Source organism: Chenopodium album, chromosome 1, assembly GCF_948465745.1.
Source record: "Chenopodium album chromosome 1, dcCheAlbu1.1, whole genome shotgun sequence".
Lineage (NCBI taxonomy): Eukaryota > Viridiplantae > Streptophyta > Magnoliopsida > Caryophyllales > Amaranthaceae > Chenopodium > Chenopodium album.
In genome coordinates this window covers 34,143,638-34,157,073 of record NC_137834.1, presented here as the reverse complement: position 1 = coordinate 34,157,073, position 13,436 = coordinate 34,143,638, and the positions used below count along the sequence as shown (strand labels likewise).

The following is a 13,436-nucleotide window of genomic DNA, read 5'->3' as shown; positions in this document are numbered from 1 at the left end:
TTTTTTGATTCATTATGTGACATATATAATATACTTTTAAAATACAAAAAACCAAAAAACAGAAAACCACAACGATGCCAAACGAACCCTTACTGAACTGAAATTAATTTTACTGAATTGAACTTATTTACTGAACAAAAATTATTAGTTTACTTTATTTTTTTTTCTTCTCTTTTTTGAGCTGAAAGTGCTTCTCAAATTCACTAATACTACAAAAAAAGCCAAGTGTAATAAAAGCTTTATTATAAATTGGTGAGTTAATTCTTTTCTAAAAGACATTGTATATGCTTCATTAAGTGTTGCCTTGCATTTGTTGGTAAGAAGTTTTTTATTTATGTATTTATTTATTATTATTATTAATTTTTTTTTTTTTTTTTTTTTTTTTTTTTTTTTTTTTTTTTTTTTACTGATATCTCTCTTTCTTCAATTTTTATGTATAATGCTTTTTTTTTTTTATGACATGGCGTGCATATTTTCCCCAGTGTTGCATTTATTTATATTTGCAATATATAACTATTGTTATTATTATTTATAATATTTGTTATTATTATTATGAGATTACTTTTGTAGGAAGCAAAAGAGCAGCATAGAAACACCAAACTAATGAATGTCCTTCTCCGGCTGCACCGTGAGTTAAGGTAATTGTGGTGTACCCTTCTTTTGCTCTCCAGTTGGAAAGCGTGGCCCTAACATTGTTTGGTGGAATATAAATTCTTACATCTTGCAGCCCCAAATTAGCGGCTTGTTCTGTGGATCTATCCTCATCTTATCCTGAATCTGCACTTGGTTTAGAAACAGTTTGCCATCTAATTGTGTCAGCTCTTGCTTGCTGGCCTGCACATGCTTGGGCTCCGGGTCTTTTCCACACGCTTCTTGATAGTGTTCAGGCAGCTTCATTGCTAACATTGGGTCCGAAGGAAACTTTCAGCATGCTGTATTTATTGGTATGTAACTTTGTTTGGTTCATTGGCTGGTAAACTTTTGCTACATGACTATCTATAACAATGTGGTGGAATTTTATATATATATTTTGGTGTATAAAGAAGCTTTTCTCTTTGCTGTTCTAATATTAGCATTCATTTATAGTGGTTTGATTTCTTTGTTTTCTTCATTCAACTTTCATGTCCAAAACTGCAGAACCGTACATATGTTTGAGTTATTTGTTTTTTTTTTTCTTTTTTTTTTCCAGATTGATCTTTTTCCCGACGAGGGTATCTGGCATTGGAAGAATGGTATGCCCTTGCTAACAGCTGCCCGATCGTTGGCTGTTGGGACACTGTTAGGACCTTTAAAGGAGACGAAAGTGAACTGGTACCTAGAGCACCCATATGTTGAGGTTCTTCTTGGCCAATTAAGTCCGCACCTGGACAAAATTGCACAAGTTGTCCTTCATTATGCTGTTAGCGTACGTATTTCTCCGATATCATGGTTTATATCTTTACTCCATTTTTTCTTGGGAGGGGGTTTATTAAAGAGAGCTTGTCTTCTAGTTTTTCTTTCATTCAACTGGCAACACTAGCATCTGTATGTCTCACCTTATGTCCATTTATCTGATTCTATCTCTGTAGTCATTGGTTGTGGTACAAGATATGCTTCGTATACTCATTCTTCGTATTGCACGTCAAAGGACAGAATTTGCAATGTTACTTCTGCAGCCTATTATTTCTTGGATTCAGAATCACGTGGTTGGAACTTCACTTCTGGATGAGATAGATGCATACAAGGTGATCTGATTAACTATTTGCACTGTGTCTTGTTTTAGATGTGCTGAATATCTTTTTGATGAGTCATTTTGTTTGTGCAGGGGTACAAGTTGTTAGATTTCCTTTCTCTCTTGCTTGAACATCCACTTGCTAAGGTTGTTTCTCCTACCATTTTTGTAAGGCCTAGTCACCTCTTTTATTGTAATTTTGCTGTTTTTGATTTTCTTTTTCGACAGTCATTGCTACTGAAAGAAGGTTCTCTTCAGATTCTGACAAAAGTTCTTGGAAAAATTGATGCTCATGTGAAGTCTGTTTCGAGTGGAAGAAGCTCACTAGATTCTGGATTCAGTATCTATAATTGCTGCCTCCCTGTGCTGAAGTCCTTGTCTTTAATATGTGAAACTCGATTTGCTCAAAAGCTACATCGTTTGTCAAATAGGTTAGTGAATGGACTAGTTTCCTCAGCTTGTGTAAATATCATAGCTTATTTCAACATTAGTGACTAGGTCGTGTGATATTTGCCACTGATGCATAAATAGTTGGGTAGAAACTATATACTAACATGTACATACATCAAATACTGATAAGTATTAGGATGACAACAATTAGCAGTTTGTTGGGTGTGGTGTATAACTGTAATCTCAGTAAACACTAAAGAAGAACAAAAAGGCAAGAAATCTAAAGATTGAAATTCTTAAGCATTGGCTAAGGGCTAAGCTACACTAACATGAACAAAAACTAGGGCCATTAGGTCTTGGTTCAACATAACTCATAATCTCTTAGTCTCTAGTCTCAACCTACAGTTTTATGATCTACCAGCCTCAAAATCAAGATTTCGAGGAGACTTTTTTAAAGAACTCATCTAAACCACATATGTCCTAATCGCATATGCTAAAAGGCAGCCAAGGTTAGCAAATTTATTCAACTTTTTGTTAGTTAAAGATTGGGGAAGGGAAGGGTGGCTAGGAAGCATGGGGACGGCAATTCACTGTTGTTTCTCGTACCTGGGATGGATTGGGTACGGGTACGGCTAAAATATGCCCCCGAATTTGGGTATGGCGCGCTCAACATTTGGGTACGGATCCAAACATATTTGGGGTCCCCAAGTTCATTATTGTCTCATTTCCATTTTCTCACTTTCTCAATCCCTCTTCTCTCTTTGAAGTGAAGACTGAAGCGACCACCACCAGTTGCCGATTCAATGCCCACCACCACTTCACCGGTGATTGGAACCTCCTGTTTTTTCCCCTCTTTTTCCCCTGTAGCTTCGTGCTTCATAAGTAGGTGGGAATTAATACTTTTCCTTTTTTTTCTCTGTGGATTGGGGTTGACGGAATACCTCCACGTAATTCCCTTTACTTTTGGTTTTTATCCTTCTTTTTTATATTCATTTAATCTGAGATGTCAGCCTTTGACTTTTCTCATTGAATTTTTTTAAAACTATTTATCTCATTTATTTTAATCTTTGTTTAATTAATTTATTTTTTCTAGAAACTAGTAAATAAAAATAGTAAAATACCTTATAACAATTAAATGTCAATAATTTTTTTTACAAAATATTAACCATAAAATTTAACTTATAATCTTAAAATAATACCCTATTTACACTAACTACCTCCATTTTGCTTAGTGGTACTTTGTAGCTACACATATAAAGAAAAAGGTAAAAATGGGGACCATACATGTGGATACTTTAGTATTAAAGAAGAGAGGTAAAGAGTAAGATTTATCAAAGAAATTATGCACCACATAGGCACAAAGAGATGTGGATGATAAAAAATTGAGTAAAAAGTTCTCATAAAAAGAATAAAGTAAAAGTGAGTAGAACTTAGAAAAACAGATGAAAATGGAAAGTGAGTAAGATGTAGGAAAATGGAGGTAGTAGTTATTAGTTATTACAATACAAAATAACTTATTGATTTTTTCTTATTTTGATAGAAAATAAAATAAAGACTTCATATTTGATTTAGATTTTCTTTGGAAAAAATATTCTTAAAAATAAAGATTTTTGCCGTGTCTAGGTACAAAGTCCCCGTGTCCTGAAATATTTGTATTGAGTACCAGACACTCCGATCCGTACCGGTATCAAATCTTCCTATCTGAGTCCATGCATCATAGAATATAATATTAGTGGGTTCTTCTCATCAAAGGGAGTGTAATGGTTAAATTGGGACAAACATAAAAGGGAAGGGTATAGATTAAATTAGGATTGAGGAAGTAACTAGCATGATATTATATTAGGATATTATATTTTAACAATGAGCTCTAGTTTGCTGTGCTGATTAGGTGAAAAAACTCTTATTAGTATGTGCTGAAATGCTGTGTTCTAACTTGAAGTACTAGATCATGCATTCATGTAAAGCTCTTTTTCCGGGGGGGCTTCGTATCATTGGCAGATTTTATTGCAATAAGGAACTTTTTTTTTTTTTAAAAATGTTTCTATTTGGCTTTTATTTTAGCTATTACAAGCTAAGAAATACACGCAATGAGTGTGTGCGCAATATACGAACCAATTAGGTTCTAATAATATTATTAGGTGCAAATTTAAAAATGTTGATAAAAAAATATAAGTTAAAAAAAAAAGTTATCAAAAAATTGTAATTTATAAAAACAGTTGATGAAGTCATTGAGTATTTTGCTATAAGTACTTGTATAATTTTATTATTCTAAAAAATAGGATAGGATGGAGGGGTTTCTTTATTTTAAAAAAAAAATTAGGATGGTAGTTTATTTATAAAAAGGTGAGAAAGCGTAATTTGGGAAAGTGAAATTTATTTCCCAAAACACCCCTCTTCACTTTATATGTTAGATAAAATTTTCTGTATCTTATTTGAGAGATGTGACAGTTGTTCATTTTACCTTTTTTATTTTTACTTTTATTTTTATTTAATTTTTTTTGTTTTACTTGAATGCATAAGGTAAAGGATTGAATGACTAAATAGTTTTGCTGTTTTTTTGTAGCAATGAGACCCTGAGTATTGAAGATTCTGCTGTAATCTTTAGCTATGTGTTAAGACTCTGTCAGGTATATGCAGTTTTACACATTATTTAATTTCTATTTATTTATCCGTGCAACATATTTTGTTTTAAATTATAGTAAAATATAGGCAAAAATGGTCCAACATTAACTGTATTTTGGGTGCACCAAGCACCTCGAATTTCGACTAGTAGGTGCAACGTGTGTCATTAATGGGTGTTTTTGGCACTTAAACTGAAACATTTCTAGTAGTTAAAGGGTAATTAATGGCATTTGTGGCACTCTTATCCATAGTTGGTGGTGTGCCAGCTACTAGTCGAAGTTTGGGTTGCTGGGAGCAAGCTATATTTCATTCAGAGTTTCATATATGCTAAGGCATTAATGCAAAACAAGTGCCGCCCCCGATCATTATTTTTACTACCCAATTTCTATTAAATATTGTGTGCGTGTATTTTTTCTTTCCTTTTTTCCCTCTACCTTTTACTTTATTTCATTTTATACAAAAACCTTTAACAATCTTACCCCTCTTGCCCCACACTTTATTCACCTTTCCATTCACTCTTTCATTTTTCACCTTTTTCCTACATTTACCCACCTTATTTACGTATGGTGTGTTCTATTCACCCAATTAAAATTTCCTTTGTTATTTTCAATCATAACGTTTGAGATTTTGCACTATTCACACACACACTCTTTTTGATTTATTTGTTAGTAAAAACATAGTCATGTGAGGTCTTGTTTGATTCATCTTGATTTATACTTTCATAATATCAAATTTATTTAATTTTTACTAGTGTATAATTCGTGAAAACACCAACGTTGTAATAAAAAAAGAATGGAGGAAGTATAAACTTATCTTATCTTATTTGAATTCATCAAAACTCAACCCTTGTCTTAACTTAGTAGAAATTAATTTTCCTAAACTTATCTTATCTCTTTTCCTGAAATTAGTGAAAGTAAGGTGAACAGAACGGGTCCTTACTTTTTCCTGTTTTATGTTAAACCTCCACATATTTCAAAATTTTCCTGGTTTTCAAGTCTATGTAAGTTGGTGAAACAAACTAAAAGAGAAAGTATTCTGATGCATCTATGCAGCTAATGCAGAAGTATTCGTACTACCTTTATTCTTTAATAAATATAGTAGTTTGACTTTTGCACTATGCTTAAATTAACTTTGATCATATTTTTTGTGCTAACATTTGAAAAAACAATTTTACTTATGTGTTGTAAAAGGCTGGATTAGTCTCGATCTCGATGTGTATTTTTTAAATATTAACTTTTTATAAAATTATACTATTACAAAATTTAAGTTATTATTGGTCAAATGTTTGCATCAACATGCGCGAAAATCAAAATGCTATGATTATTAAAGAACGGAAGAAGCATTAGCCAATGCATCATGCATTTATGCAAAACAGCTATTCATATTTACTAATGCATTCATACAAAGCAATTGTGTTCTTGTTGCGTATGTTCTAAACATGAGATACGGTAGAATGTGCACTATTTTGTTGTCTTTGTATCATCTGCTTTTATATGTTATGCTTATTATATGCTTTTTTTTTGTTAATTAATCAATTAATTTTATGTTTATGGGGATACTGCAGCATCTACCAGCTGGTAGTGAATTGCTTGCTTGTTTAGCCACTTTCAAAGAACTAGCCTCTCATGTCGAAGGTCAGAGTGCTTTGCTCGATATCTTCCTTTTTATCAGATCCAGTAATGACAGCAGAATCCAATCAGGAAGTTCACAGGAAAGTCATGAGTTTTATAATCGCATAATTGATGCTGAATGGAAGAAATTTCCTCTGCTACGGTGCTGGATTAATTTATATCGATCAATTGAGAATGAGGGTCTATCCACTTATTCCGTTGAAGCTATTGGTCTGCTGTCAATTGGTGTATTGAAATTTTGTATGACTGGGAAAAGGTGATTAACTTTGCTTGTTTTATTTCCTGCCATTTCTCTCCAACCCTTCAAACTGTTGAAAACCAAGTCTGCTTGAAATAGGCTCTTTGTTATCATTGTGATGAAAAGTTATAGGGGATAATGATGAGCATTGGGGACAATGATGATGAAATGATTCGTAGACTAGATCAATACACAAGAAACAAAAAGCTTCAAAGTTGTATATACTCTTTTAAGTTTTAGTAAATTAGTGGAAGAGAAATAAACTAAATTTATTTATTTATTTTTAATTATTTTGGAAGAAAATAAACTACATGTAATTTCCAAACAGCTATCATTGTCCAGTCTCTGCGGATCATAGGCATTTCTGATAACACTGTTATAAAACATATCTCTGAGAGCTTAATATTTGAAGGGTGTGCTAATATTTTACTACTGGGATTTGTGAGAGATGTGACTCCGGGATAAATGTTCATGCTATTGGCTCTTAAACTTACTAGATACTGCAGTTCCACTAAAAATAAAAAAGAAAAAGGTTATGTTTTAGTCCACAAGAACATTCTTTATTGCACAGGAACTGAGACTAAAGATTAATGGGAGTTTGTGAACCTTCGAATAGCGTTTATTTCATGTGTAGTAGTAAAACTTGAATCTGATGACTTAAGACTAAAGATTGCTTTACAGGTCCATACACTCGAATTACACACAAAGCTTGTCGCTGGAAGCACAAAATATATAGTTCCTCCATTTAGAAACATTTGTACCATTTTGACTCACGTTTGTCAACCCTCAATTTTGACCATTAATCTTAATTTTTATTGTACTTTGAGAATGGGCATTGTGGAATATCCAATAACTTTTTATATAATGCCATTTATTTTTTATATATCAGTAAAAGATAGTCAACGTAAAGTTCTAAATATTGCAGAAAGTCAAAATGGTGCAACTTTTTACTAACATATGCAGTATTGTTATTGTGTATCTGATTGTATTGTGAGTATTGCTGTTGGTTTCAGCACCGCTGCTGATGCTTTATGTTTTGTATGCTAACAAAATATCATACAATATTATGTCCACTTGCTTATTACATTTAGTACTTTGCTGTCAAAAAGTGACAAGTGCTAAACGTCTGGGATAATTATGGCTTTACCTTTTGGATACTGAAAGAATTTCTTTGTCCAGTTTCAACAAGGATAGAATTGATGTCATGAAGTACTTATTTGGGCATTCGAGTGATGTTGATGGAACAACTGGTGTTCCAGAGGAAAACATGAACTATGTCCAGGATATGTCTTCTCTGTTAAGTTCAAAGATAACTGATGATGAGTATGCGGGTTCATCACATCTGAAGGCAATCTTGCATCAGGTTTTCTTCATTTATCTTCAGCTTATGTCCCTTCGCAAACGTGCTAATGTTTCTAATGATCTCACATAATTTGGTAATATGCAGGTTGTGGAATCTACAAAATGCATTTCTTTAGTGCTGCTGAAACCTATTGATTCACTTAATGAGGATGATGCTATCTCTGAGGAAGTTCTCTTGTTGTCATCTGATATTAAACTGTCTTCAAAGATACATCTGCTAACAGATAGCAGTTCTGAAAGGGTTGAAAATGAATGGAGCTTTGGAGAGTTTGGTAATAAATTCCAATGGGAGTGCTCTGAAAATTTGCGCAATAGATTGTCGCAGGCTGGTCTCCTTGGCAAGAGAAAAATATCAGCTGTGGATGGAGCCAACAGACATGGAAAAGGAGAAAATGCTCCAGCCGATGTACGCGGATCTGGGCCATCTGTGGTACCTTCTATTCCAACTCGGAGAGACACCTTTCGACAACGCAAGCCAAATACAAGCAGGCCCCCGTCTATGCACGTGGATGACTATGTTGCCAGAGAAAGAAATGAGAGTTCAAATCCCAATGTTATTGCAGTTCCACGTCTTGGGTCATCTGGTGGGCGACCTCCATCTATTCATGTTGATGAATTCATGGCAAGGCAGAGGGAGCGTCAAAATGCTGTTCCCATAGCAGGTGTAGAGGCTGCATCTCAAGGGAAAAAGGCTATGCTTGAGTCTGATAATGATATGGAAAAGTCGAGCCGATCTAAGCAGCTCAAAGTTGATCTTGATGATGATCTTCAAGGAATTGATATAGTGTTTGATGCTGAGGAAAATGAACCTGATGATAAACTGCCTTTTCCTCAAGCAGATGATGACGTACAGCAGACTGCATCCGCTTCAGCAGAGCGAAGTCCTCAACATTCAATTGTTGAAGAATCAGAGAGTGAAGCCAAGGACCAGGAAGCAACTGTGGCCTCAAATGCAGTTGAGAATACACAAAGTGAACTTTCCTCTAGAATGTCAGTATCACATCCTGGGATTCAATTGAGACGTGAACCCAGTGTTTCTTCAGAAAAGAAATATTTTGAGCAGCCAGATGAGATGAAGAACAAAAATACAGCTATGATTTCTGGTGGCTTTGATTCAGTTGCAGGAGCAAAGGCTTCTGGATTCTCTGCCTCGGTATATGGCAAAGGCTCTCCATTAAGGATTCAGGTACCAGCTGATTCAAGGGTGCCACCTCCCAGTTTTATTCCTGATAATAATCTCCAAAGGGTTGGGAATGTGTCAGGGGGAAGATCACTAGGTCTCCATGAGCAGAAACATTTGCCAACTCAGCCACCGTTACCTCCAACACCACCTCCATCAACAATTTCACCTTTAAGATCACAGGTCTCTGAAAACCCAGCCTCCAGATCTCCATTCGTGAATCCTCACAATGATGTGCAGCCGCCCCTGTATCCAACTTATGTAAGAGAAGAAATTGTGTTCATCAATTCCGCTTGTTCGGATTTTGTAAAGAGGAGGGAGATGCTAGGGTTTTTTTTTTTTTATTTTTTTTATTTTTTTTTTTTATATTCGTATTGTGTAGAAAGAGTTATTTTTTTATTTTATTTTATTTTTTATTTTTATTTTTTATTTTTTATTTTTATTTTTTATTTTTTATCTCATTATTGTGGATTCTAAATTTGTTCTTTTATTTGCAGGCACAGAATGATTACCACTCTTCTTTTGGCAATGTCCCTACATCATTAGGATCTTCTAGCTTCATATCGGATTCACGCTATGCACGAACCACTCACTCTTCCCCTGGGAGCTCTAATAGACCTATGCCACCGCTTCCTCCTACACCCCCTCCTTTCTCAGCTACTCCACTGAATGTTTCATCCAGGTCTCCTACATCCCAATCCACGATGTATATTCAAAATAATGCAGGAACTGATGCTTCTCAGTATGCATCTCCGCCTATTCCCCCTGGTTTTGGCAGGCCACCTTCAATGCCATTTACTATGCATGGGAATATTGCTGTTCAACAAAGTGATAATATAACTGGCATAACTCAGAATAGCCATGCCTCACAATCCTCAATGCAATCTATGCAACCGCTTCCCCACTTGCAACCCTTACAACCTCCACAGCTTCCTCAGCAACCTCAGCAACTACGACTTCCAATCCAAACTTCAGGACATACAGAGCAAAGTAGTTCCATGTCACAGAGCCATATTCAGATGCAGGTTCAGCCTCAGCAAATTCTGCAACAATCTCAAATATCTTCATATCATTTGTATTATCAAACCCATTTACAAGAGAACATGCCACATACACAGCAACAACCACAAGCAGCACATCACATGTCAGATGCTGCCGCCCAGCAGCAGATGGACTCCTCAATGTCACTGCAACAATATTTCAGTTCTCCTGCGGCAATTCAGGTTTGTATTGGCCATTGTTCTTTTGCTTCATATTTTTTTTTTTGGTATTTTTTTTTTTTTCTGATTCTCTAATCAATGATCAAATCACAGTCCTTGTTGAGTGATCGTGATAAGCTTTGCCAACTTCTAGAGCAACACCCAAAGTTGATGCAGATGCTTCAGGTTTGAGAACTACCTTTATGTTGACCAGTGGGTTTTAGTATGTTTCTTAGGATTTCTTCTTTGGACATGTGTATTACTTATCCCTTCTTTCTGCAAAACACTTCCACTTAGTGCTTGGATGCTTAAAAGTGATTAAAGATTTCTATGTTGGGTAGCAATTGTCTTTGATTACAGAGTACAGACTATTGAATATTGAGTGTAGGCGTAGCTAATTTAAAGGTAACTAGAGTGTTAACAGAGGAGAACTCTTGAATACAGCACTTTATTTATTACTTCATATTATTTGTTTCAATTAGTTTAAGGCCTGTTTGATTTAACTATATTGGCTTATTGAAGACATAATTTCAATTTTCTTGAGATAAGATAAGCTCTGGCAAAAATGAGTTTATGCAATAAAATTTCAAAAAAGTTCAGACAATATTAAGCTCACCAGTAAATTATTATCTTATACATTTCCATGTAAGCTGTGTAACAGGGAAAGCAGATAATAAGTTCAGATGATAAATAAGCTGAATAAGAGCCTATTTCTGTATCTGCATTGTCCTGTTTTTATATGTTGTGTGACTCCATCTTCTTAGAAACATGGGGTACTTCTATGTTTACTTTTTCACCTGTTGATTGCCAACATATCTGATATATGAGTTTTCTGTGGCGTGCAGGATCAACTTGGGCATCTCTAAACTTTAACCTGAGGCAGTGAATGATCATTTTCTTGCATCTGCCCTTATTATATGCACATATTTTGTGTCTCCACTCTGTATGTTAGATACGAAATGTGCATAACTATCAATGTGCCATTCCTTTTTGTATCAATGTCTACAAATTGTTTGTACATTTGTTCATTGTAATTTGTTGATAAATTAATGCTTTTATTGGCATTCCATATTGTTGAGCCAAAACAAGTGCAAAGCTGCAAGATGACATCACTAATCTCCTTTCCATGAAAATTAGTCAACCTTTATGATTCAATATTTCTGAACAAAAGCAAGCATAAAGAAATATATAGTGACCGATACACTAATAAATTTTGAAATTTTAGAAGCGGAGAATCATTGCCTAAAGAATTTGAGTATAAATGATGATTGATGAATGTAAACTTGCAGAGTAAGGTTACGAGGTGCCATTTAATAAAGCAACTCACATACCCTTTTCTAAGGGTGTGGAGTGATTATAAATTGAAGCACTTATTATGGATGGATATGCAGATACAGAAATAGGCTCTTATTCAGCTTATTTATCATCTGAACTTATTATCTGCTTTCCCTGTTACACAGCTTACATGGAAATGTATAAGATAATAATTTACTGGTGAGCTTAATATTGTCTGAACTTTTTTGAAATTTTATTGCATAAACTCATTTTTGCCAGAGCTTATCTTATCTCAAGAAAATTGAAATTATGTCTTCAATAAGCCAATATAGTTAAATCAAACAGGCCCTAAACTAATTGAAACAAATAATATGAAGTAATAAATAAAGTGCTGTATTCAAGAGTTCTCCTCTGTTAACACTCTAGTTACCTTTAAATTAGCTACGCCTACACTCAATATTCAATAGTCTGTACTCTGTAATCAAAGACAATTGCTACCCAACATAGAAATCTTTAATCACTTTTAAGCATCCAAGCACTAAGTGGAAGTGTTTTGCAGAAAGAAGGGATAAGTAATACACATGTCCAAAGAAGAAATCCTAAGAAACAATAATACTTGCAACAATAATACGAACTTTTGCCCTTCATCTCAATATGGTCTCAATTTGGAAAAGTTAAGGTACGATACCACCTTTAAGAGCATTCTTCTCAAAATGATCCCTAGTGATTTTCTAGCCTAAAGATATGGTAATTAATATCTTTTAATCAAGTTATTCATCTTCCACCATTGGTCCACTGATGCAGGAGGTAAATTCTACCGAGATGTCAACAATGTTGACTGGGATAAACAGAGAGAAATCGAGAGATAAGAGAAGAGAATTTTAGAGAGAGAAAGAGATTTGTTATTTCAATTCTTGAATGAATGAAACAGAAAAAAAGATTAGCTTTTTTTAGTTTGCTAATCGATTATACCTAGCTAACAAACTACTAACAACTAACTAACTTCTAACGAGAGTTAGTTATAACAGAAATAGGAGAAATGACTTCCCTTAACATACTTTCCCCCCATCAAAAAGAGGTTTGTCCTCAAGGCTTAGGTAACTCAAACTCTAGATATCTTCTCTCGAACTAAGTACCAAATTCCTAGGTAGCTTCATGATTAGGAAAACCATCCCACTAAACCAAGTATTGAATAACAACATGATTTTGATGCTTAACCATCCTTGTGCCTAAAATAGCAACTGGTTTAGAAAGCACTGATTCTTGTTGTCCTTGAAACCATGGTGGAATATGAGCAGCAATAGGCAATGTTCCATGAAATTTCTTCAATTGAGAGACATGGAAAACATCATGAACCTAGAATCATCTGGCAAACTCAGTTTGTATGCAACTTTCCTAACCTTTACAACCACTTAAAAAGGGCCAAAGTACTTGTCTGCCAATTTCTGATTACTTCTTTTGACTACAGTCTGCTGTCTATAGTCTTGCAATTTCAGCCAAACCCACTCACTAACCTTAAATTCTCTCTCTGACCTATGCTTATTAGATTGAGATTTTATCCTAGATCAAGCTCTTTGTAGATGAAACTTAAGGGTGTTGTTCATAGCTTCTCTTTTCAACAAACTTTTGTCCACTACTTCATTGACTGATTCACCAGCCAAGTATGGTAGATGCAAGGATGGTAGCTAATTATACACAACTTCATAAGGTGTCAGTTGAGTTGAAGTGTGAAAGTGGGTGTTGTACCACCACTCATCTAAAGGTAACCATAGACTCCTTTGGATTTTCACCACACATACACCTCAAATAAGTCTCTAAGAATCTGTTT

At 34.6% G+C, this 13,436-nt stretch overlaps 1 protein-coding gene across 3 annotated transcripts in view; it reads left to right on the top strand.

Moving 5' to 3' along the window:
• The window catches only part of LOC145555393 (protein virilizer homolog), a 40,644-nt gene extending 29,291 nt beyond the window's left edge, over positions 1–11,353 (top strand). Inside the window, exons 16-28 of one of the 3 annotated variants that reach the window (XM_081617143.1) lie at positions 571–638; positions 728–944; positions 1,190–1,405; positions 1,569–1,724; positions 1,805–1,858; positions 1,970–2,142; positions 4,665–4,728; positions 6,288–6,610; positions 7,772–7,955; positions 8,040–9,395; positions 9,632–10,357; positions 10,448–10,519; positions 11,179–11,353. In XM_081617143.1, coding sequence (XP_081473269.1) covers positions 571–638; positions 728–944; positions 1,190–1,405; positions 1,569–1,724; positions 1,805–1,858; positions 1,970–2,142; positions 4,665–4,728; positions 6,288–6,610; positions 7,772–7,955; positions 8,040–9,395; positions 9,632–10,357; positions 10,448–10,519; positions 11,179–11,199 — 3,630 coding nt within the window. In that variant the 3' untranslated portion in view covers positions 11,200–11,353. Of the gene's footprint in view, positions 1–570; positions 639–727; positions 945–1,189; positions 1,406–1,568; positions 1,725–1,804; positions 1,880–1,939; positions 2,143–4,664; positions 4,729–6,287; positions 6,611–7,771; positions 7,956–8,039; positions 9,396–9,631; positions 10,358–10,447; positions 10,520–11,178 lie in introns of all 3 variants that reach the window. The other 2 variants (XM_081617139.1, XM_081617147.1) reach the window with 2 other exon arrangements.
• Positions 11,354–13,436: the final 2,083 nt, after the last annotated feature.